This window comes from Pogoniulus pusillus, chromosome 8 (assembly GCF_015220805.1).
Source record: "Pogoniulus pusillus isolate bPogPus1 chromosome 8, bPogPus1.pri, whole genome shotgun sequence".
Lineage (NCBI taxonomy): Eukaryota > Metazoa > Chordata > Aves > Piciformes > Lybiidae > Pogoniulus > Pogoniulus pusillus.
The window spans coordinates 8975848-9000630 of NC_087271.1; the positions used below are offsets into that span (position 1 = coordinate 8975848).

Genomic DNA, 24783 nt, shown 5'->3' on the forward strand with positions numbered 1-24783 from the left:
ACACCTCCAGGGAGGAGGCATCCACAACCTCCCTGGATAGTCTCGCCACCTTCTTTCCTTTCCCAGGTTCTTCAGACACCTAGAAGTTAGGTGTTGCAAGCTACTCATCTAATTTGTCTCTGTTGTAAGTAGAGAGAAATAGAGGTTGTCTAATAGAGAATGCAACTGCCTGACTACATGCGGGTAGGGTGGATGAGGGGGGTGAGTTTTCTGTTTCCTTTTATTTCAGCCAAGGTAAATAACCTGATAACAGAATGCCCTTTAAACCTGGGACTTGAGAGGTTCTGAGGGGGGCAGTGTTCAATTTAAATTGTCCTGGAAGCTTGTTATCTGCTTTCCCTATAAAATTATAGATTCTGTTCTCTTGACTTCCATTTGGCATATTTATAGCAGTAGAATTCTGCAAGTCTGGTGTTAGGGTATGTGGAGAATGAAGATTAGAAGAGTGTTTTCAGCAAAATGACTTGTAAATGCTGTGGATACTAAGGCACTTGTGAATACCTCTTGAAAATGTAGTTAATTATTTACAGAACTTACACTTCATGAGTTTTCAGAGATGGTGGAAACTGGTGATGGAGACAGTAATGACGATCAGACTTAAAAGCTGTTTTTTCTTCACATTTATATGTTTGGGCAAGCTCTTTGCAGAAGGTAAATATACTGAATTCTATCACTGATAAGTCTACATTGAATCTAGGACATGTGGTGTCAGTAACTTGACTGAAATGTCTTTCAAATCTTTACCAAGAGTAAGCACTGCTTTTAAAACATAATTTTGTTGCGAGATGGCTGATGGTCACAATTCAACTGCCACTGCAGCTCAAGGCTAAAAATTGGTATCTAGCTAGGTTGCAAAGCTGTGGTGATGGAAAGTTCTGACTTGTACTCAGGAGAAGTTTCTTTTGAGCTCTCTTTAAGCAGTTTTGAGTCACTTCTACAACCTGAGTCTTATACTGTTACACTATATATTGAAATGCCTTATATATCGAAATATTCTATATATTGAAGTGACCAAAGTGTTTTTGCTTTACCACAAGGCAAAAGAGTGCAAGATAAATGCAACCTCCAGAAGCTAGTCTGGGGTGGATCTTGATTTCCTATCCCTATTTTCAGCCTTGCTTAATATTCCTGGGCTCATGTAGTTGACATACTATGTGGACAGCTGTGGCCATTTGAGCTAGATTTCTAGCTCAGACATAGGGGAAAGGTGAACATTCCAGGGAAAGGCCATATCATGGCAACAATGAGTAAGTTAATATTTCATTGGAGCATCAAGAGCTTTATGTCTAGAAGCACAGCTTGGACCTTCCCCTTGCTGGCTTCTGCTGCTTCAGCTGCGTCCACTGCTATCTTCTACCGCTGCTGTTTTGGCTGCTGCTGCTTTGCTGCTGCTTGACCCCTTCCCCATCTTAGTTAAGGTTATTGCATTTCTCTAGTAGTTTATTTCTCCTTATACTGTTATATTTAAACTATGAGAAATATAATTTCATCTTTCCCTGACTTTCCAAAAACAATCCATGTTGTGATGAGTTTATTCTGCCGGGGGAGCGATCCAACCTAACCCAGGACAACAGCAATTTCACAAAGCTATGGACTGTTATATGTGAGGGTAACCTTCCATTGATTGAGAAGGTGTCCATTTTTATTTGCATTTCATATTGTATTTGCTAATGTGTACTTAACTCCAGCACTTTTCTTGCAACTACCTCTCTTTTCACTGGAGTTTTGTCCTCATGCAAAGCAGCTGAAATTACTCAAAGACAAGGTATGTAGGTAGAACCATTTCTGTCTTTTAATTGCCCCCAGTTTGGGGGTTGGTTTGTTGTTTGGTTGAGAGTTTTTTTGTTGTTGTTGTTCCAGTTTTGTTTGATGTGTTTGGGTTTGAGGTTTTTTTTGTTTGTTTGTTTGTTTTTGTTTAGATATGATACAGGAAAGGAATTACTAAACAATTATCTTGACAATTTCTATTTAGTAAAAGCACTAAACTTGCAGACAATTCTAGGAACTGTAGTAAATTCTAGTGTATGATGTTTTGGGAGTTACCTGCTCCCCCTGCGCCTGCACACACAATCAAATCGACTAGACTAGACTAAGCTGGGTGGAAGTTAAGGAATGAAGCTATATTTACAGCTTAGCACAATTTACAAGCATATATCGCAGGATCACAGGATGTTAGGGGTTGGAAGGGACCCAAGGAGATCATCGAGTCCAACCCCCCTGCTTGCTGGAACAGAGCAATACTATCTAACACAGATCACAGAGGAACACAACCAGACAGGCCTTGAAAGTCTCCAGAGAAGGAGACCTCCACAACCTCTCTGGGGAGCCTGTGCCAGTGCTCTGTATATATATATATATATATATATATATATATATATATATACACACACACATATATACACACACACAACATTAGTAGTTATATACAAGTTAAAAGTAATGCAGAAACACAATACCCCTCCCAAGGAGGCTCCTGACCCAAACCTCCTCCCCTCTTTCCCTCCCTTTAGAAATAACTAGATCAGTCCCTCTATATCTCATGTGATAAATTGGTAAGATGTCAAAAAGATGACAAGGAGGTTAAAGGGGAAAAAAGGGTTAGGTCAGATTAAAGAGTTAGCCACACAGACCCAGACCGCCAGAGAGAAGGAACAGAACTGAGAGAGCTGAGCAGTGTGTGAGTGTCTTATCTATGTTTTAACTAGTTGTATTTCTCAGCAGAAAAATGAGTGATACAGGGTACTCTTGTTTGTTTTTTTTTTTCTTCTCACAGCTATGGATTTAATTTCTTTCAGTAAAATATCCCAATTAGCCTCAAGCCAGCACACAGTGATATTGAGTGAAGGAGCAATATCTGGTCTTTAATATATGTAGGATGAATGTAGCAGTGCCAGCTGGTGGGACAATTCTGCCCAGTTACATTGAGATTGATGGATGGTGGCAGTGGTCCAGATTCTTCAGGTTAGATTGTTTTGTAATGCCATGCAGAGTCATCCCAAAGGATGGCTTTATAAGAAATAACATCATGGCAATTGCTGGTTTGGTTTCTGGGGCTTGGGCTTATATTTGTTTTTGTTGTTGTGGGATTTTTTTTGTAGTAATGTAGTTTTTCAACATAATTCATTTGAAAGAATTTCCTCCTGTTACTGGTTTGGTTTTAATTTCAGTTCTACTTGTCCTTAACCCCCCTTCCTTCTTTTATTTCTATTGACTCTTGTGGTGGTTTAAAACTAGCCCTATAGTCTACATCTTAATCATAACAAGAAGAGGAAAATTCCAGAGATGTTGACTAGAAAATAGTAAAAGGTAAATAAAGCAGGTGTGCTAGTTTGAAACTAGCTGGAATATTCTGGTGAGAGGAATTAGATTCTAGGCTGTGAAAAGGAAACAGTGGTGGTGTCTACTTCACTCATAGGCTCGCTGAGATGTATAAAAACAAGAACAAAAACAGAGATAATGCAGTTGCTGTGTGTCTCTGTCTGCCTGCATTTTTCTCCCTAATCTGCTGTCTGCATAACTAATCCTTCTGCTTTCTAACCCCACTGGCCAAACCTCCAAACTCACCTTGAAGGTAAGGCAATGTCTGGGATAAGGTAGAGGGGTGGAAGGGTGATTTGGAGCCCCTCCTGGGGACTCTGGTTTCTGGGAGGGCTGTTGTGTTTCTGTATTACTTTTTAGAATCATAGAATGGTTTGGGTTGGAAGGGACCTCCAAAGGTCATGTAGTCCAACCTCCCTGCAGTTAGCAGGGACATCCTCCACTAGATCAGGTAGCTCAGAGCCCTGTTGAGCCTGACTTTGAATAGCTCCAGAGATGGGGCCTTTAGCCCCTCCCTGGGCATCATGTTGCAGTGTTCCACTACCCTTGTTCCTAACTTCCAAACTTGTATATTTCTGTCTACAGCTGTATATACTGTAAATATCTGCTTGTATATTGTGCTAACTGTAAATATGAAGCTTCATTCTAATTTCCAGCTCAACCGAGTCTAGTCTGGGTGATTTCATAAGAATTGGGGGGCAGGTAACACCCAAACCATCACAGAAGGGGATTGGATACAAAAGAAAAATAATATCATTCCATTTGCTTGTTGATTAGGCTAAGGTTTGCTCCATAAAGCATTCTTCTTCTTCTCTTCTCTTTGCAATTCTTTGAACTACTCCCTTATCTCTTTCCTGACCTTGCTGGTGTCTTGTGTCTGTGAGGTACAAGGAAAGGTAAGGGAGAGGGGAAGTGGGCTGCTGGTATCCCACTCAGGGCTTGTCCAGAGGAGTGGGGAACAATTCATGAGGGTCTTTTTGTTGTTTCTGAATTTGAAATTTATTTTGTGCATATTAATTGCATTTTATACTTCTAGATTTTAGTTTGTTTTTGTAAATATAGCTTCATTTTGCTTCCAAACCTTCTGAGCTAGTCTGGTGACTTATTCTGGGGGTAATTTCAACCCACCACAACTCTGTTCTTAAAGTCTCTTTCTTCAGCAAGTTTACTGAATCAGAGTCACAGAATGTCAGGGGCTGGAAGGGACCTCAAAAGATCATCCAGTGCAACCCCCTGCAGAGCAGGATCACCTATAGCAGGTCACACAGGAACACATCCAGACAGGTCTTGAGTATCCCCAGAGAGGGAGAATCCACAGCCCCACCCCATGCAGCCTGTTTCCATGTTCTGTCATCCTCACAGTGAAAAAAGTTCCTCCTCATGTTTACATGTTTACTTTCTATGCCTGTAACTTGCATATTCCCTCACGGCAGTTTGTCATTCTGTTCTGGTAACATTTGCTGCATTGAGGAGCTGTGGCATAGCTTATCTTGACACTTGCCACTGGGTTTTAGAGCAGGCATCCTTATGTGTTTATGCAAACAAAGGGTGCTCAGGATTACATCTGGGCTAAATAGAGAGTCAGGTGAGTGTCCTGCATCACTGTTGCCCAGTTCACACCATAATTTAATTCTACAGCCTGTATGCCTGTTAACCCAAAGAACAAAACTTGATGTAATTGTAATATATCACAGGATCACAGGATATTAGGGGTTGGAAAGGACCTTCAGAGATCATCGAATCCAACCCTCCTGCCAGAGCAGGACTATAGAATCTTTTGCAGGTCACACAGGAATGCTTCCAGATGGGTCTTGAAAGTCTCCAGAGGAGACTCAACAACCTCTCTGGGGAGCTTGTTTCAGTGCTCCATGACTGTGGGTGGATTTCTTGCTAACAGAGGACATGATTTGATAAACATGAGCAACCCATGCTGCAGACTGTCCTTGAGTCCATCCCGGAGGCAGGAACGAAGACCCCCCAACATGTAGCTGAAGGAGGCAGGGCCTGCTGGCACAGAAAGCTGATCCTACAAGTTTATACAAGTTTAAGCTATCTGTACCTCACACATAACCTTAAGCCTATCTGTATCTTCCACATGTACCAATCTTAACTAAGCTAGCCCTGCACGCCTCTTCCAAGTTGGCATATAAGTTGCTGTATCACTGCAATAAAGGCAATTATTGGGGAACAGTCATATAACCATGTTGGTGTTTGAATTGTTACTGTGGGGTGCAACGCCAGCACAGGACGCTTACAGTAAAGAAGTTCTTCCTCATGTTGAGGTGGAACTGCTGTAGTTTATATCCATTCCCTTTGTCCTATATCTTAAACTCAGTGAGTTTTACAAGACTTACCATGCTTGTAGGTATCCAGAATGTCCTTCACCCTGTTTGAAAGCCTGCACCAGTCCAACTGATGTTAAATAATTTAAAGCAAAAAGGTTCATAACTGGGCTGAAATTCTTAGTGAGAAATATTTGTCTTTTTGCAGATAAGCCTTGTGATTTGCCACAGATAGAGCATGGACAAATTGCTCAGTACTACTACCATTTCAAAAGCCACTATTTCCCTATGCGTAAGGAAAAGAAGCTTTCCTATTCTTGCATGATTGGTTACACAACTGAAGCTGGGACTCAGGATGGGAGAATAACTTGTACAGCAAAAGGATGGTCTCCAGCGCCACAATGCTACAGTGAGTTAGCTTCATTAACCTCAGCATTGCTTTTCCAGCTGAATTTCCTGAAACATACAGGAAGAGGAGCTGCAAAATGTGGAAGTTAGCACAAGGAGGTGAAATCAACCCTGTGTATTTACAGATTGCATGTGTGTATATGTAGAATATTTTTGCACTGATACATGACTCACAGACTCACAGAATTGTCAGGGTTGGAAGGGAACCTCAAAGATCATCCAGTTCCAGCTCCCTTGCCATGAGTAGGGACACCTCACACTAGATCAGGGTGCTCACAGCCACATCCAACCTGACCTTAAAAACTTCCAGGCATGGACATTTCACAGGTGTTTACCTCATGTCTTTGTAAGAACACTACAAAATTCACACAGTTTCCTCCTTTTAGAAAGACAAATAGATAATTTCCCCTGTAGATGCATATCCTGCAAAGCCTCCCATTTGTGTGCTGTGCTGTTTGGTCATTGTGGTAGTGTTTTCAGTTGGCCAAGAAAACAAGATTAGACCAGGACAGCTGAAAAACTTCTGCTTACCAAAGAACAAATATATTCCATTGATTCCTTTTTAAATTCTAACCAAGCTGTCTCTTTTTACTTAGAAAAATGTAGCAAGCCCCTTTTGGAGAATGGGTTTTTTTATGGCACAGAAATATACTTCAAAGTACATGAGACACTGCAATATAAATGTTATCCAGGCTACTCCACTCCCAGTGGTAGTGCTGAAGAGACAATACAATGTCGGCCAGAAGGATGGTCCTCTCAGCCAAGCTGTACTAAAAGAATTGGTAGGATTATGCATGTTTCTCCTTCATAACCTGCTTATATGTACAGAATTCCACTGCCCTTTCTGTATCTGTAGGGCTAAACTGTCTCGGGACAGGGATCTGCTGGACAGGGTCTAGCGGAGGGCTAAGAGGATGATTAGGGGGCAGGAGGGCATGGCTTATGAGGAGAGGCTGAGGGACCTGGGGCTTTTTAGTCTGGAGAAGGGAAGACTTAGAGGGGATTTGATAAATGTTTATAAGTATCTGAGGGTTGGCCAGGAGTGGGGGGGACAGGCTCTGCTCACTTGCTCCCTGGGATAGGACAAGAAGCAATGGGTGTAAGTTGCAACAAAAGAGGTTCTGCCTCAACACAAGGGGGAACTTCTTTACTGTAAGGGTCACAGAGCACTGGAACAGGCTTCCCCGAGAGATTGTGGAGTCTCCTTCTCTGGAGACTTTCAAGGCCTGTCTGGATGTGTTCCTCTGTGATCTATGTTAGATAGTATTGTCCTGCTCTGGCACGGGGGGGTTGGACTCGATAATCTCCTTGGGTCCCTTCCAACCCCTAATATTCTGTGATCATATGAGTAGGTTTTTAGCTGTAGAATTGTCAGGGCTTAAAGGGACCCCAAAGATCATCTAGTGTCGACCCCTCCCAGGGGCAGGGACACCTCACACTAGATCAGGTTGCCGATAGCCACATCCAGCCTGGCCTTAAATGCCTCCCCCTGGAGGAGTGCTTCCAGCACTTCTCTGGGCAACCTGTTCCAGTGTCTCACCACCCTCCTGGTGAAGAACTTCTTCCTAATATCCAATCTGAATCTACCCTCCTCTAGTTTTGCTCCATTCCCCTGAGTCCTGTTACTACCTGACACACTAAAAAGTCCCTCACCAGCTTTCTTGTAGCCCTTTTTAGATACTGTAAGGCCATAATAAGGTCTTCTTGGAGCCTGCTCCTCTGCACGCTGAATAGCCCCAACTGTCTCAGCCTGTCAGCTCCATAGGGAGAAGTTGTCAGATTTCAAGTGCTGCTGATTTGGTAGATTTGTACGGATGAAATTGTACGTGGAAGGAAATCAGTGTAGCTGGAGCTGCATTGGTTCAGTTAAATCTGTTGTCACCCAAACTTTGTCCCCAAATGACACCTGGAAAACTTGTGTAAAACTTAAAGTGAATACTATGCATGTGCTTTATTTATTTAAGAGTCGTGCCAAGTGCCAAGCTTGCACCACGGCAGCTACTTCACAGCCCGGCAAGAGCTTCAACTGAACGAAACACTGCTCTACAGGTGTGAGGAGGGATATCACACTGCGGGAGGAAACACCACAGAGGCAGCAGTGTGCCTAGCGCATGGCTGGTCCCTTACTCCAAACTGCACTAGTATGTAACAGGCTGGAAAGTCATTCCATTTGATATGTCATTCTACAAATTGTAGAGGGCTAACATTCCAGGGGGAGTAACCCTGAACCTGACCCTAGGGGTCTTGACCCCTCCCCAGGGGTGGGTCTGAACACCACCAGGTGATGGTTAGGTCACTCCCCCTTCCTGTCCCATAAAAGCACGGGGGCTTGCGGTTTATCTCTCGCCCTGCACCGCTCCCTCTGCATCCCTCTCTGCCTCACTCTCTGCCTCGATCATGCCACCACGCCACGTGGCAGACACGAGGCAGACAAAGCCACCACCACAAACTCGGGTTGTATTTATACATTGTTTGTGTTTTGCTTTCGCCCTTCCCTGTCCTTTGTAAACTTCTCTACCCCAGATACCTCTTCTAAGTTATTGTTAAACTTTTCCTTTTAACTTCCAAAGCGAGATTGATTGGTTGTATTCGGGTGTGCTTACCTTTCCTCTCTACTTCTAACTCCTTTCTTTTGGGAAGGGAGGGAGGAGAGGGGAGGGCACTCTACAAATTGTTATTGGTTCTATCAAATTTATTAGAGTCCCTGGGAATTTTAATTAGAACCGAGACACAAATGAACCAAGATTTGTTTTGTAAGCCACTGGGGTCATGAGGGGAAGTCTTCCTCAACTGTTTTTCACGGCTGTGTGTTTTCTTCCTAGAGATAACTTGCTCCTCTTTGAGTGCAGTAGCGCATGGAGCCTTCTACCCAGTGAGGAAAATCTATGAAGAGGGAGATGTAGTTCACTTTTTCTGTGAGGAAAACTATTCTATCAGTGGATCTGACCTAATCCAATGCTATTATTTCGGATGGCATCCAGACCCACCAGTCTGTGACGGTACTTTATTTTCTTTCAGCTCTACTCTGTTGAATTCTTGGTGAAGCCTTACCACTTTCTTTAATGAATGCAAAATAAAAACACGTGTCCATTCACAGCCTAAGGAGAAATCCAGTGTTAGCTGAAGGGCATGGAACCAAGGGAGCGAGAGTGAGGCAATAATAATTGGAATTAGCTCTCAGTTGCCTCTACTAATAGAATAGAGACTGTCTCTTGCTGTTCCTCTGTGTGTTGTGCCCTGGAGAAGCAGGAATCAACAGTGATAGGAAAGTTATTCACCCCCTGAAGCTCAGGTTAAGCCATGTTCAGATTACATAGAGGTTTAATCATGCTTTAATCCCGCCTCGTGAAGCGGGAGCATGCCTCTTCAGCGGCATTAATAATAGCGTTTGAAAGAAGTTCTTCTGATCTTGGCACCCACAGTACTTTTCAGTTTCACAGCCTCACCAAACTGTATTTTCAACAGCATTAACTGCAAAGGTTATCCTTGGGGCAGAATCAGCCTTTTAGCAGTTACTCTTTCTTCCCCAGCCACTGAGGAGTAATGGAGATTCTCTGACAAGCCATATTCGGAAGCACAGCAGGTGTAGTAAAGCAGACGAGACCTGCTCTACAGCAGAAAACAGTGCAAATCAGCTTTTAGGCTTGCTGAGAACTTAATGTTCAACACTGGTAGTTGTGGATTATTGTTTTATCTGGATACTGTTTCCTTTATGAAGATTAGTTCTGAGCTTTAGGAGACCTCAGTGCCTTATAGGAATAAAAATCTGCTTGATATATTAGGGCTGCTAGGTGTTGATGGCAGAGACTGGGACAACCATTTTATTGCCTTAAGTTAAATAGAATCATAGAATCAGTCGGGGTTGGAAGGGACCACAAGGATCATCTAGTTCCAACCCCCCTACCATGAGCAGGGACACCCTACCCTACATCAGGCTGGCCACAGCCTCGTCCAGCCTGGCCTTAAACACTTCCAGGGATGGGTCCTCAACCACCTCCCTGGGAAACCCATTCCAGCCTCTCACCACTCTCATGCTCAACAACTTCCTCCTCACGTCCAGCCCAAACCTACCCACCTCCAGCTTTGCTCCATTCCCTCTAATCCTGTCATTCCCTGATAGCCTAAAAAGTCCTTCCCTGGCCTTTTAGTAGGTCTCCTTCAGATACTGGAAGGCTACAAGAAGGTCACCTGGGAGCCTCCTCTTCTCCAGCCTGCACAGCCCCAACTCTTTCAGTCTGTCCTCATAGCAGAGGTGCTCCAGCCCTCTGAGCATCCTCGTGGCACTCCAGTCATCCACATCTTTCTTGTAATGGGGGCTCCAGAAATCTGTGGTATTCTTTCTCAGTATATTTTTAGAAGATTTTTTTTCCTGTGAAGTGTGTTTTCTAAAGCAAGTTTGCTAATCATTGTCTGGGGTTGCTTGAGTTTTGCTTAAAAAAAACCTAAACAGCTGTATGTGGTCTTTGAAAAACAGAGACTTGTTAGGCACACTTTTCAGTAAAATCAGTACTCAGTAATTCCTTTACAGAGTGTCTTGTAGAAGACTGCGATGGGTACAAAGATGAAATTCATCTTCCTTTCATAGAAGATGGGTCCAGCCTAGAAGGGCCGGAGCACCTCTCCTATGAGGACAGACTGATGGAGTTGGGGCTGTTCAGTCTGGAGAAGAGGAGGCTCCAAGGCAACCTTCTGGTGGCCTTCCAGTGTCTGAAGGGGGCCTACAAAAAAGTTGGGAGTGACAGAACTAGGGGGAATGGAGCAAAGCTGGAGGTGAGTAGGTTCAGACTGGATGTGAGGAGGAAGTTGTTCAGCATAAGAGTGGTGAGAGCCTGGAATGGGTTGCCCAGGGAACTGGTTGAGGCCCCATGCCTGGAGGTGTTTAAGGCCAGGCTGGATGAGGCTGTGGCCAACCTGCTCTAGGGTAGGGTGTCCCTGCCCATGGCAGGGAGGTTGGATCTAGATGATCCTTGTGGTCCCTTCCAACCCTGACTGAATCTATGATCCTATGGTTCTAAGATACATTAGTACTTCAAAGGCACTGGAATCAATTAAATCACAGAATCACAGAACTTTAGAGGTTGGAAGTGACCTCCAGAGATCACCAAGTCCAACTTCCCTGCCAAGGCAGGATCTCCTAGGGTAGTTCACACAGGAATGCATCCAAGTAGGTTTTGAAAGTCTCCAGAGAAGGAGACTCCACAACCTCTTTGGGCAGCTTGTTCCAGTGCTCTGTCACTCTCAGTGTAAAGAAGTTTCTCCTCACATTGAGGTGAAACCTATGTTCCAATTTGTAGCCATTGCTCCCTGTCTTATTGTTGCTGACCAGCAAAAAGAGATTGGCTCCATAATGGCATGAGTTAGGACTCCAGTCCCATATTTGTTCTGATGGCACAGCATGGAGTTTTTTCGTGGGAGCACAGAGAAGATGGAATGCTCAGAAGCATGAAAACAAGGCCTAAATCTACTTTTGAGGACAGACAATTGCAAACTTAATCTGGTGATAGGAAATGGGCTATTATTGCTGCTTCTACAGCACAAGCATTAATGCATAAACAGCTTTAAATATATTAGTGGAGCCATATGGGAAACCTTTGTTTCCTGGAGTCCTTTGAAGAATGCCTTATTAAATCTACATGGTAAAGGTACAGATTTCTTTTTATAGCAATGCAACAACATCATTCTTCTATTTTATAGTCTATTTTTTGGTCTTATTTCCTATTTTGTGAATAAAGTGGGAGTAAGCAATCCCTCTGAACCCACCAGAAATATCTTGAGAATGACAGGCTTGCAGGTTGAATTATAGAATTGCCTGCATGGTTTGGATTGGTGAGAAAGCAATAGGCTGGCTTCCCTCCTTCCCTCCCCTCTCTCCTTCCCTCCCCTCTCTCCTTCCCTCCCCTCTCTCCTTCCCTCCCCTCTCTCCTTCCCTCCCCTCCCTCCTTCCCTCCCTCCTTCCCTCCCTTCTTCCTCCCTTCTTCCTTCCCCCTTCCCTTCCCTTTCCTCCTTCCTTCCCTCCCTCCTTCTCTCCCTCCTTCCCTTCCCCTCCCTTCCCTTCGTCCCTCCCTTCCTTTCCCTTCATCCCTCCCTTCTTCCCTTCTTTCTTCCTCCCCCCTTCCCTTCCCTTCCCTTCCCTTCCCTTCCCTTCCCTTCCCTTCCCTTCCCTTCCCTTCCCTTCCCTTCCCTTCCCTTCCCTTTGTCCCTCCCTTTTCCCCTTCTTTCTTCCTCCCTCATTCCCTTCCCTTCCTCCCCTCCTCTAGTTATTTATTTATCTCTTTCTTTCTTTGTTTTCAGGTGTAAAAACCAAATGCCCTCCCCCACCATTCCCTCCTCATGCCCATATCCTCACAGTTAGAAGAGCGTATCGTAATGGAGACAAAGTTCGTATACAGTGTAAAAGGAACTTCGAGCTACAAGGATCTGAGGAAATCCAGTGTGAAAAAGGAAAATGGACATCACCCCCTATTTGTGTTGGTTAGTAATGTTGGGAAGATTGACAGATGATCAGAAATGAGCCTATAAACAATGCCTTGGTTTTCTGAGAAGCCTCAGTTTTCATACCTGCACAGCCACGTATGTCCTCTTGTGTTAAAGTGCTTGAGAGCTAAAGTGCTGCATAACCCATAGGCAACCCACTGTTCACAGATTAACACAGAGAGGATGGGCTGGGTGAATTCAACTGACATCTTTGTTGAGTATAGTGATTTTTATTATCTCTTACATCCATCCATCAATGTCTGTTTTGGTATTTGAATATTACTTTCTCAGAGTACCAGTTCTGAGTTTCTGCTGTGGTTGTAGGAACCACGGATGAACAAGAATCTGAGGCACCACCATCACTTGAGGCAGATGCAGCTGTAAGAGCAAACAAAACACATCTCAATGAAGATATAAGTAGGTGATCATTGCTTTTCTATTTAAAAGCACCTTCAATACTCCCTAATGCTCTTCTAGGCATTTAATGACTGTTTTATACTGCTCTTTTGCTGTAGCATAGCTCCTGACTCTTTAAAGTGTTTGTATGTGCTATGAATGTTGGTGTAGCAGTCTGCATGGATGAAGGCGATTGTTGCCTGTGTCTACTGATCACAAGCTATGCCTATCCAGGGAGGTGGTGGAGGCACCATCCCTGGAGGTGTTCAAGAAAAGACTGGATGAGGCACTTAGTGCCATGGTCTAGTTGACTGGATAGGGCTGGGTGCTAGGTTGGGCTGGATGACCTTGGAGGTCTCTTCCAACCTGGTTGATTCAATGATTCTATAAGCAATTTTATTTCATTTCATACTTTAGCATTTGCTTTCAGCTATTTTGCACTATCTTGCACTGTTTGCATTATTTGTTAATATCCTCTGAGCATGCAAATTCATGTGTATTTTGCTTATACTTGGAGTAAATTGTTCCAGTGAGTTTTCTTTTGTTGATTTTTGAACCACACATGGGCTAAACATCCCAAGCAACAGAAAAAGGCCATCTTGTCACAGGAAAAGAACTAATCCATACTGAGTGTAATCCTGCAAGAACCAACAGCAGACACAGATCACAGAATTGTAAGGGTTGGAAGGGATCTCAAGGATCACCTAGTTTCAACCACCACCACCCTGTCACAGGCAGTGACACTTTCTACTAGATCAGGTTGCCCAGAGCTACATCCAGCCTGGCCTTAAAAACTTCCAAGGATGGGGCTTCTGCCACCTCCCTGGGCAACCTATTCCAGTGTCTCACCACCCTCATGCTGAAGAACTTTTTCCTATAGTCTAATCTAAATCACCCCTTCTCTAGCTTGGATCCATTCCCCCCCAGTCCTATCGATCACTACCTGACACCCTAAAAAGTCCCTTCCCAGCTGTCTTGTAGCTCATTTCAGACACTAGAAGGCCACAATAAGGTGTCCTTGGAATGTAGAGAGAAATACAATGTCTGCCTGCAGTTCAGTAAGGCACACGTAGAGTTTCTGACAACAAAACTTGGAGAGGAAGGATTGGTTTACATTTTATTTGTATATCTTTTTTTTTTTTTGCTCAGTCTCATACTTCAGTCAGCACTAACATAATTCTAAAATTGTAATTATTTATCTCCCTACCTCACGTTAGAAATGCAGCCAGGCTGTGCCTCTCCACCCGTGGTTAAAAATGGTGTTCTCCTTGGTCCCTTGCTGCCAAGTTACAGAAATGGTTCCTCAGTAGAGTATGGCTGCCAGAGTTACTATTTTTTGGATGGACCTCGCACTGTTTACTGCCAGCAAGGAAACTGGACGGAACAACCAACTTGCCTAGGTAAGTCTTGTAAGAAAAAGAAAGTTTTATCATGCTTAATGTAGACAGGTAGAACTGGAAAGAACCTCCAGATATTCCCTCTGGGATCACCTTTTCTCTTTCATTTTGGTGACTAAAGATTCCAGAACATGATCTTGTGGTTTGGGAGTTCTCCACACACACACACTAGATTAACCAGACTAACTCAGCTAGAGGGAAGTTAAAGAATGAAGCTATATTTAGTGTGCACAAATATACAAGCATATATATATAATATATATACACAGCTATTTACAATTATATACACGTTAAAAGTAATGCAGAAATTCAAACCCCATTCGAACAGCCAAACTGCCCAAGAGGGCTCCTGACCAAACTCCTTCCTTTCCCCCCATCACCCTTTATCTCAGAAATCCCAAGCACACACACACACTCACAAAGCTGGCAATTCCAAGCACAAATCCAGGCTGGAGAGCAGCCCCGAGGAGAGGGACTTGGGGTGCTGGTGGATGAGAAGTTCAACAGGAGCCAGCAGTGTGCACTTGCAGCCCAGAGGGCCAACCAGATCCTGGGCTGCATCAGGAGGTGTGGCCAGCAGGTCAAGGGAGGTGATTCTCCCCCTCTACTCCACTCTGGTGAGACCCCACCTGGAGTACTGCATCCAGTTCTGGAGCCTCTATTACAAGAAGGATATGGACATACTGGAGCATGTCCAGAGAAGGGCCATGAGGATGATCAGAGGGCTGGAGCAGCTCTGCTGTGAGGACAGACTGAAAGAGTTGGGGCTGCTCAGTCTTGTGCTAGTTTGAAGCAAGCTGGGATGTTTTGGTAAAAGAACTAGATAATGGGCTGTGAAAAGGAAAACAATTGTGATGTCAACTTCTCTCACAGTCACGCTGAGACCTCTGGGAAGAAGAAGGAAAGACATTTGATAGCATTCTCCATTTTGTCTCTCACTTTGCTTCTGGGCTTTGACGAAGCTGCATCTCATTAACCTTGCTGCCACTAACCTTGCTCCCTAACCTCTTGGCTGCACCTCTCTTCTTTCTGAGAACTGGGGTAAGGTTGAGAGGGCAAGAGGAGGTGTTGGGGTGGTTTGAGAACCCCTCCTGGGGACTCAGGTTTCTGGGAGGGGAGTTGTGCTTCTGTATTGTTTATCCTTTGTATATTTCTGTATATAACTGTATATATTGTAAATATCTGCTTGTATATTTGCTGCTGTAAAATAAATAGCTTCATTTATATTCCCAGAGGCCGTCTGAGTTAGCTGGGGCAAATTCAAAAGTGTGTGGGGGGGGCGGGTTAATGCCCAAACCATCAAATTTTTTATTGGCATCTGGAGAAGAGGAGGATCAGAGGTGACTTTCTTGTGGCCTTCCAGTATCTGAAGGGGTCCTACAAAAAAGCTGGGGAAGGGCTAGGGGGAATGGAGCAAAGCTGGAGATGAGTAGGTTTGGACAGGACGTGAGGAGGAAATTGTTGAGCATGAGAGTGGTGAGAGCCTGGAATGGGTTGCCCAGGGAGGTGGCTGAAGACCCATCCCTAGAGGTATTTAAGGCCAGGCTGGATGGGGCTCTGGGCAGCCTGAAGTAGGGTAGAGTGCCCCTGCCCAAGGCAGGTGGGTTGGAACTAGAAGATCTTTGTGGTCCCTTCCAAACCTGACTGATTCTATGATTCTAAATAAGCAGAGAAATCTCTGGATAGCTGTTGAGAAGGGGAAAGTTAATTAATGCCAGATGATATTTTTTCCAAAACTAATACTGTTTATTAATGTTGCTATTCAGAACTCTCGATACCCCCGACCACTAATTTTAGTAATATTTAGGTTCTTATACAGTCATGGAAACATTCTATGGATAATATCTAGATCTAGTAATAACCAGCAAAATATATGAGCATTAATTAAACTGGAAGAGAAGATTCCTGAAGTCAAATGCTGCTTGCGGTCAATATGCCCCTTGCCCAGTAGATGGACTCAAAGAGCTCTTCCTGCTTATGGCAGAAGGCAATGGAGGATTACAAAGAGGCTTTTAAGTAATTACTCACACAATTATTATTACGCAGCTCACAAAGGCTAGCCACAGCCCAGAGCAGTGCCCAAAAGCTTTCAAGGAACTGTGTCTTGTCAGACATTGAGGCTTAATTCTTCCCAGGCTTCTGGGGAAAAGAGGCAGACAATCTCTGACCTTGCCTCCTGGCTCCTCTGGACTTTCTGTGTATGTCCAGGGCTTCTAAGAAGGACTTTCAAGTGTAGAGGCAGAATGTCGTGTGATGCGCAGTCTCTGCACAATGTCACACTGACCACACAGGCTGATCGCGTGCAGGCATCCAGGGTCTGCTCCTGGTAACTCGCGAGAGTGCAGTTTACAGGCAAACAATAAGGCAGTAGGCAATTGCAGCAGGCAAGAGCACAGCACATCAGAAAGCACGGCAGAAAGCGCGTTGTGTACCTGCTTATCTCCTTTTATCAATGTGAGCTGAGATTAATTGCCCTTTGGACACAGAATAGCCGATCAGGATGGCAGTTAGCCAAACCTCACCATATTAGGCAAAGCCATAAGCTTGCTTTTACCCTAATTTGGGAAAAGCACAGGCCTTGTACAAGGCAGGCACAAGCTAAGTGTGTGTACTTTGTTTACCACAGGATCCTGGGCAGGCCAGACTCAGTGGCTCCAGGTTCTTTTGTGTCCGTTTCCCATGCTTGCCTCTCTGGTGGAGCAGAAAAACATGCCTAGGCAAGGCAGGACACGTATAAGCCTATTTTGGGCCCACACCAATAGCTCATGTGATAAATGTGTGGAGGTCTGAGGTGAGATGTCAAAAGCTGCTAAGGAGGTTAGAGGAAATGATTAGATAGGGCTACATAGATTTCATGCAAAGGACTTAAGGAAAGATGCAATCAGACACAGACTGAAGGAGAAGAAGTGAGGAGTGCCTTATCTTGTGTTTTGACTATTTATGCCTCTCAGCAGAACAAATAAGTGATACAAGTGTCACTACTATGTTCTTCTTACAGCAAAGGATCTATTTTCTCTCATTAAAATATTCCACCACACATGAGGATAAAGCAAAATCAAATACCCTTAGCTCACTCCTGCTAGGTGTCCTCTGGCCCATTCTTACAAACACCCAATTAAATAGATTCTTCTCTTTTCCTGAGTGGCCTATTCCAGAACATGCCTATCCCTGATACATAGGAAGATTCTCTAGTTTTTCCTCACACATTCCTCATTAATAGAATCATAGAATCAGTCAGAGTTGGAAGGGACCACAAGGATCCTCTAGTTCCAACTCCCCTGCCATGGGCAGGGACACCTCCATTCAATGGATTTCTTCCTGACCTTCAATAGCTATCTAGAACTAATGATGGCAATCACTGCCAAAACGGCTTCTAGGGCTTTCATTTTTGAATGAAAGGCTTAAAAACCTTCAGCCTTTGGGTTTTATTACGTATCTCGATATTATTTAATTCTGACCTTTCTCATTTTTCCATGTTGCTCTCATGTATGTTCAAAACAACACATAGAACTCACACTGGGAATTTACCACTACCAGCAGGAGTCCTACTGATGATCTACAAGAGCTGTTAGAATTCTTTCATGGCAGAAAGGAAAGATAAATCATTTTATTAGTATTCTTTGTTAAACTGACTGCCTTAAAGTTTGAAATAAGTGACCAGCTCAGTTTCTACATTGTACCTTGTCTGGGCTTAAAGGTCCATATCAGCATTCTTGGATCTGAACACTCAAATTTAACAATTTGAGTGAAATAAGAAAAGCTCCTTTCTTGTCCACTTCATTTGTCAACTAAGCACCTGAACAAGCACATCAAACTTTTCTTCTTTGCTGTGAGATTTCTTCCCAGCTTCTTACCAGGCCAGAGGCAGCACAAGCTCTGGTTAGTTTCGGGAAAACATCCATACCAACATATTGCTGTGCTACTGGCGTCAGAATGTGTAATAACTGATTTCTCCTTACCTTTCCCTCAGCAAAGCCTCTGTCAGGTAATGATTCTCATGGAACCTGCAGACATTTATTTACATGACTGTCCCTCTGTCAGACTTTGCTGAAGTTGAATAGGGGCTTGGAAAGTTAATGAGGGTGGCTACCTAATGGGAGGGTGAGCTTCCCGATGTGAGCCTTTTAAGAAATCAGCCAAATGTCAACCAAAATTCTGTTGACTTTGAATAACCTGAAAAAGCTCAAATTAGAATGCAAAGCTTCCCAAAAAAGCTTTTTTGGAAGACCTCTAAATTGTTACAGCAGTGACAAAACAAAGGAAAAAACGCAAAGCAGAGGCAATTGTCAAAACACTTCCTTAGGTTCCTAGTTTAAATTTACTGTGTACTAAACACTGCTGTCCTCAAAGGGTTTCTCAAACCTGTCAGCCAGATCTGACAGGTTAATTTTGATGAATGACTTAATGTTACAGTCAAGAAGTGGTAAATCCAGGCCGCTGTATGTTTATAAGTGCTGTAGAGATCAGATTTTGTCAGAAGTGTGTTTTCTATGACTTAGTGTTTCAGTTTAGGGTTCTTGTTTTACAGGTTACTTCAGCTTATTTCTTTATATTTGCATTTTGGTTTGTTTTAATGCCTCTACAATTCTTTTTCTTGCAAGATGAAAAACCACATCATTGTCCTGGTAGGGCATAAATCCTGCCAGGCAGGTTTAACCCTGGCTCCTCCTCCTGTCGTTGTGGGGTCAGATGAGCAAAGCCTTGAGGGCTAGGGGGCTTAGCACCACGTGTCAGGTGTCTTGTTGTGGGAATGCAGAACGCAGAAGAGTTGTGGGGTGCAGGTGCAGGAGAGCTGTGGGAACGGAGTGAAGAGAAATGACAACAGGCAGATCCTTGTCATAACAGACCTTGGTTCTCACACGCAGCTGGCCACCTTATCTCAGAAGGGGTAGATAATGGACACTTTGGTAATGAGAATAACAAGGCGTGTGTGTATGCTGATGGAGTGGGTTGTCCCTGACTAGTTATGCTAATGTGTAGGTGTGTGCTCTACTGGCTGAGTGTATATATTTGGGCTGTTACAAAAATAAAGTTGCCTTCTGCCTAATTCACATTGAATTGTCTGGAGACCCTCGCGGCTGGCCTACGACCAAACTGGTCTGCAGGCTTGGTTACCGCGGTCTCGCCGGCAAGCAGAGATAGCAGGCAGTGTGGCTTGCAACATCTTGTGCTGCCCTCACCGTGCCTGTGTGGTCAAAGGAGGCACGAAGCTTTCAATTCATTGGCCAGAACAATGGTGCTAGTGCCTACTGGCCAGTTTGATTTTCAAATGAAGTATATAAAGGGGGATGAATTAGAAAGCTATGCCTTTCTGTATTCAGCTTCTTCCACATTCTGCCTTTCTGCATTCAGCACGGAGCCATCCTGCCTCTCCTCGTACGCGGCTCTTTAGAGGCGGATGCGTGTATGCAGCTCACACCCGCCAGCTTAACAGCATTTCTTCCCTCTGCCTGAAATATTTGTATATTGCCCTGGAATCATCATGAGTTTGAAAGTGTCTTTCACGCAGGAGACTTACTCAGGGACCAAAAGTGTTGTGAGTACCTATGCTGGAGTGAATGCTGAGACTCCATGAGCATGGTTAGAATTTTCCCTATTTTCGCGCTACTATCTTCCAAGTTCTGCTGGTTTAATTCTGTGCCATTGCTTCCTGTCGACCAAAAATCCAAAGCACCTTAGGGAATTTTCCCATTTTTAAAATATTAACAGTAAAAATTAATATTTGTTCCGAAATGAAGAGTCATAATTCATAACTATTATTAATTTTCTGATGCAATTGTAGTACTGTTGATGTAGATTTTCTCTTGTTTAACTCCTACAAAAAGGGGCTACAAAATCACTTGGGATTGTGTGCTATTTTGAAGCTAGCTAGAACGTTTTGGTGAGAACGATTGCATCACAGGCTGTGAAAGAGAAAAAAACCAATGGTGATGTCTAATTCACTCATAGGCTTGCTGAGAGGTATAAGAACAAGAATCCAAACATAGATAAGGGAGTTACTTCTTCTTCTTGGGGCATTGCCTGAGATGCATTTCTCTCTCTAGCCTCTCTGCCATCTCTCTGATTAATCCACTTTGCTTCCTAACCCCCTGCCCGAACCTCCATTCTTCCTTGGGACTGGGGTAAGGATGAGGCGGGGGGGGGGGACGGACAGACGGGGAGAGAAGGTGGAAGGGCAGTTTGGAGCCCTTCCTGGGGACTCAGGTTTCTGGGAGGGCTGTTGTGTTTCTGTATGACCTTTTACCTTGTATATTTCTGTATCTAACTGTATATACTGTAAATATCTGCTTGTATATTGTGCTAAGCTGTAAATATAAGCTTCATTCAAATTTCCAGAGCCTGCTGAGTCTAATCAGGGTGATTTCCAAAGTGTGTGGCGGGGTGGGTAACACAGAAACATAGAATCAACCAGGTTGGAAGAGACCTCCAAGATCATCCAGTCCAACCTAGCACCCAGCCCTAGCCAGTCATCTAGACTATGGAACTAAGTGCCTCATCCAGTCTTCTCTTGAACACCTCCAGGGACAGTGACTCCACCACCTCCCTGGGCAGCGCATTCCAATGCCAATCACTCTCTCTTGGAACAGCTTCCTCCTAACATCCAGCCTATACCTCCCCCGGCACAACTTGAGACTGTGTCCCCTTGCTCTATTGCTGGTTGTCTGAGAGAAGAGAGCAACCCCCACCTGACTACAACCTCCCTTCAGGTAGTTGTAGACAGCCATGAGGTCATCCCTGAGCCTCTTCTTCTCCAGGCTGCACACCCCCAGCTCCCTCAGCCTCTCCTCATAGGGTTTGTGTTCCAGGACCCAAACCATGATAACTTTTTGTTCAAGTGCACTTTTATTTCCTAGAGCCATGCACTCTTAATGCAACTGATATGAACAGCAACAACATAGAGCTGAAATGGAAACAGGAAGAATTAATTTTTCTACATGGGGACCTCATAGAGTTTGAATGCAAACAGGGATACAATTTTCTCCAGAGTACTGTTCCATCTCCTGGGAGGACACAGTGTACCCGCGGCAGGCTGGAGTATCCAAAATGCATTATGCAAGGTAAAACTACTGCTTTTAACTGCCTTTTAAATCAGCTTCCTTTTTGAAGCCTAGAATCTGTTGCAAATAATAGATGTTTAGGATATCCTCTCACATGACAGCTGAGCATGCATCTAAGCCTGGAAAAAACAGTGCACCTTCCTTTGGGGAATGTTGTGGAAAGAGAGATGAGCTCTTCTCCAAGCCCAGGGAACACAAAGCTCTGTAGAAAGACAGCAGTACCTAAATTCACACAGGGGATCTCCTATGGTTAGAATATAGGAGGAGATTGTGTTCTAATGACACATAACCAAAAAGTAAAAAAGTACACTGAGAGTTGCTGAATCTTTAGTGTTGACAGGCACTTAAAGCTGCTGATTTCATCCGTTTATTGAGCTGAATGTTTCTCAAATGCTTTCATTTTATTCCAGCTCCTAAAGAACAGTGTGACTCTCCACCTTCTATTGCAAATGGAGCTCTTACTCTCCCAGCTCTGACCCAGTACGACAGTGGTTCTGCAGTTCGGTACATTTGCTCTGACTATCATTTTCTGCAAGGATCTGAGACAATTTTCTGTTCTGAGGGACAGTGGACTTCACCACCTGTTTGTATTGGTAGGTGTTGTAAACTAAAATAAGCACTAATTTCTCTCTGTAATTCAGAGATGGAAAGGACCTTTCAAAGTTCATCTCATCTAACCTCCCTGAAGTGATATAGAATCAGTCAGGGTTGGAAGGGACCATGAGGATCACCTAGTTCCAACCCCCACCAGAGACACCCTGCCCTGGAGCAGGCTGGCCACAGCCTCATCCAGCCTGGCCTTAAACACCTCCAGGCATGGGGCCTCAACCACCTCCCTGGGAAACCCGTTCCAGGCTCTCGCCACTCTCATGCTGAACAACCTCCTACTCACGTCCAGCCCAAACCTACCCACCTCCAGCTTTGCTCCATTCCCCCTAGTCCTGTCACTCCCTCATAGCCTAAAAAGTCCCTGCCCAGCTCCTTTGTAGGCCTTCTTCAGATACTGGAAGGCCACCATAAGGTCACTTCGGAGTCTTCTCTTCCCCAGACTGAACAGCCTCAACTCTCTGTCTGTCCTCATAGCAGAGGTGCTCCAGCCCTCTGATCATCCCTGTAGCCCTTCTCTGCACACACTCCAGAATGTCCACCAGGGACATCTTCACCTAGATCAAGTTTCTCAGAACACTGTCCAACCCGACCTTGAATGTTTCCAGGGATGGGGCTTCTAACACCTCACTAGCCAACCTGTGCCAGTGTTTCACCACCTTCATTGTGAAAAATTACTCCCTTATCCAGTCTAAATCTTCTCCTACTTTAATCCAAAACCATCACTCTTTGTCCTACTGCTACAGGCCCTACTTTAAAGTCTGTCGTACTCTTCTTTATTAGGCTCCCTTTAAGTACTGTGAGGCCACAATAAGGTCTCCCCATAGCCTTTGCCAGGCTAAGCAACCCCAACTCTTTCTAAGCTGAGATACTTAGAGTTTGTAAATTAATTACTTTCAACTAGAATGTTAAGATCTCAACTTCAGTTTCAGCCAGTTAGAGATGAAAGTTTCAATAGAAGCTGTCTGCCTTTGGACCATGACATAAATACAGTGATTTAATGTGTAACATATGATGAGAATGAGAAATAACCTACAGTTTTAGTCTCTAGTAGTGAGGATGCTATTATCTTAAAAATATGTTTATTAACACTGGTTAAACTTCTCTTTTTTTAGAGCCATGTACCTTGTCAAAACTTGAAATGGAGAAAAATAACTTGCTGCTACAAGGGTTCTATCAGAATCAAGTTTACTTTTACCATGGGGATTACATTGGATTTTACTGTAAACAGAACCATTTTGGAGCAGAATCCGGGACAACTTTATTTCAGGTGCAGTGTAAGGGAGGACAGCTGGTGTATCCAAGGTGTGTTGAAAAAGGGAAATGAGTCTGGATTCTAGGAAAGCCTTCAGGAAAGGTATGTACATGTTCTTTATCTGCTCTTAACAGCTGAATTAAGATTGCTTCCTATATTCAATGTCACTGCATTCAGACTTGAGAAATGAGTGTATGCTGGCATTGTAGGGTCTGAGATGAACGGGGAGGGAAGTTCCAGTGCTTTGTGGTATGAGGACAGAGAATGCAGCAGAGGAATACATTGTTGGCCTATACATGGAAAATGAAGCCTTACAGTGAGAAATCTGAGGATGCATCACAGTCTGGAGAACTTGAGTGAAATGCCGCAATGAGAACCGCAGAATCACAGAATATTTCTAGTTGGAAGAGACCTTTGAGGTCATCTGAGCCAATCCAGTACTGAAAGGTCAACACTAAACCACATTCCTAAGTGCCAGGCCCACAGGCTTGAACACCCCCAGGGATGGTGACACCACCACTGCTCTGGGCCAACTATTCCAGTGCTTGAGAACACTGTCATTGAAGAAATATTTCCTAGCATCCAGCCTGAACCTCCCCTGGTGCAACTTAGAACCATTTCCTCTGGTCCTGTGGCTTGACACCAAGGAGCAGAGGCTGCCCCCTTCTCACTCCAATCCCCTTCAGGCAGTTGTAGAGAGCAAAAAGGTCTCCCCTCAGTCTCCTGGGCTCCAGGCTGAATAACAACTGCTCCCTCAGATACTCCTCATAGGCCAGGTGCTCAGGCCCTTCATGTGGCTCATTGCCCCTCTCTTGGTAGGCTCCAGAACTTCAATGTTCCCTCTGCAGTGAGTGGCCTAGAACTGAACACAGTACTACAGAATATAGCTAAATTGAGATTTATTCCTGTGTGCTTCAAACCAGACGTTGAAGTGTAATTTTACAGTGATTGCAGATCTTAACAGCCCCATGTCTCCTTTCACAGGTAAGAAGGCTCTAAAGGACAAGGCTGGAGGGACGAGATAAAAAAATAAAAACAACTATATGAAAAAATAAATGAAATTGTGTTTAAGGCATTTATGAAACCATTTAAAATCTAAAAACACACACATTCTACTGAGTAATCAAAAAAAAAAAAATTCAAGCATCTTTGTCCTGTTAATCAAGAACATTGAAAATAATAAAATATCAGTCAGTTACTTTGATTTCCTATGACATTTTAATGACAGCAGGGCTCTGCCTGTGAACATGTGTGACTGAAAACATGAAGCAAATTCAGGAATGAGAACAATGTTCATTGTTCACTCATTTTTGATGTTTCAATTTTAAAAGCCTCCTGTAAAGGCAGGATTTTTTTTTTTTTTTTTTTGCTATTTTATTTCTAAACCTCACTTCCTTATTGTAGAATCATGGAATCATAGATTCAACCAGGTTGGAAGAGACCTCCAAGATCATCCAGTCCAAATTATTACCCAGCCCTATCCAGTCAACTAGACCATGGCATTAAGTGCCTCATCCAGTCTTTCCTTGACAGCTTTGTGCAGTGAGGCAGATCTGGTGGAGAAGGGCTGAACTCACTATGCAAGGACA

At 43.9% G+C, this 24783-nt stretch overlaps 1 protein-coding gene across 1 annotated transcript; it reads left to right on the top strand.

The window, feature by feature from the left end:
• Positions 1-572: 572 nt before the first annotated feature.
• LOC135177837 (coagulation factor XIII B chain-like) lies at positions 573-24266 on the top strand. The gene is made up of 12 exons (XM_064148278.1): positions 573-651; positions 5809-6009; positions 6605-6790; positions 7973-8149; positions 8831-9007; positions 12300-12479; positions 12807-12899; positions 14096-14278; positions 21130-21333; positions 21744-21926; positions 23055-23296; positions 24179-24266. Exons 1-11 carry the CDS (start codon positions 573-575, stop codon positions 23264-23266), a joined length of 1875 nt encoding a protein of 624 aa, XP_064004348.1. The 3' UTR covers positions 23267-23296; positions 24179-24266.
• Positions 24267-24783: the final 517 nt, after the last annotated feature.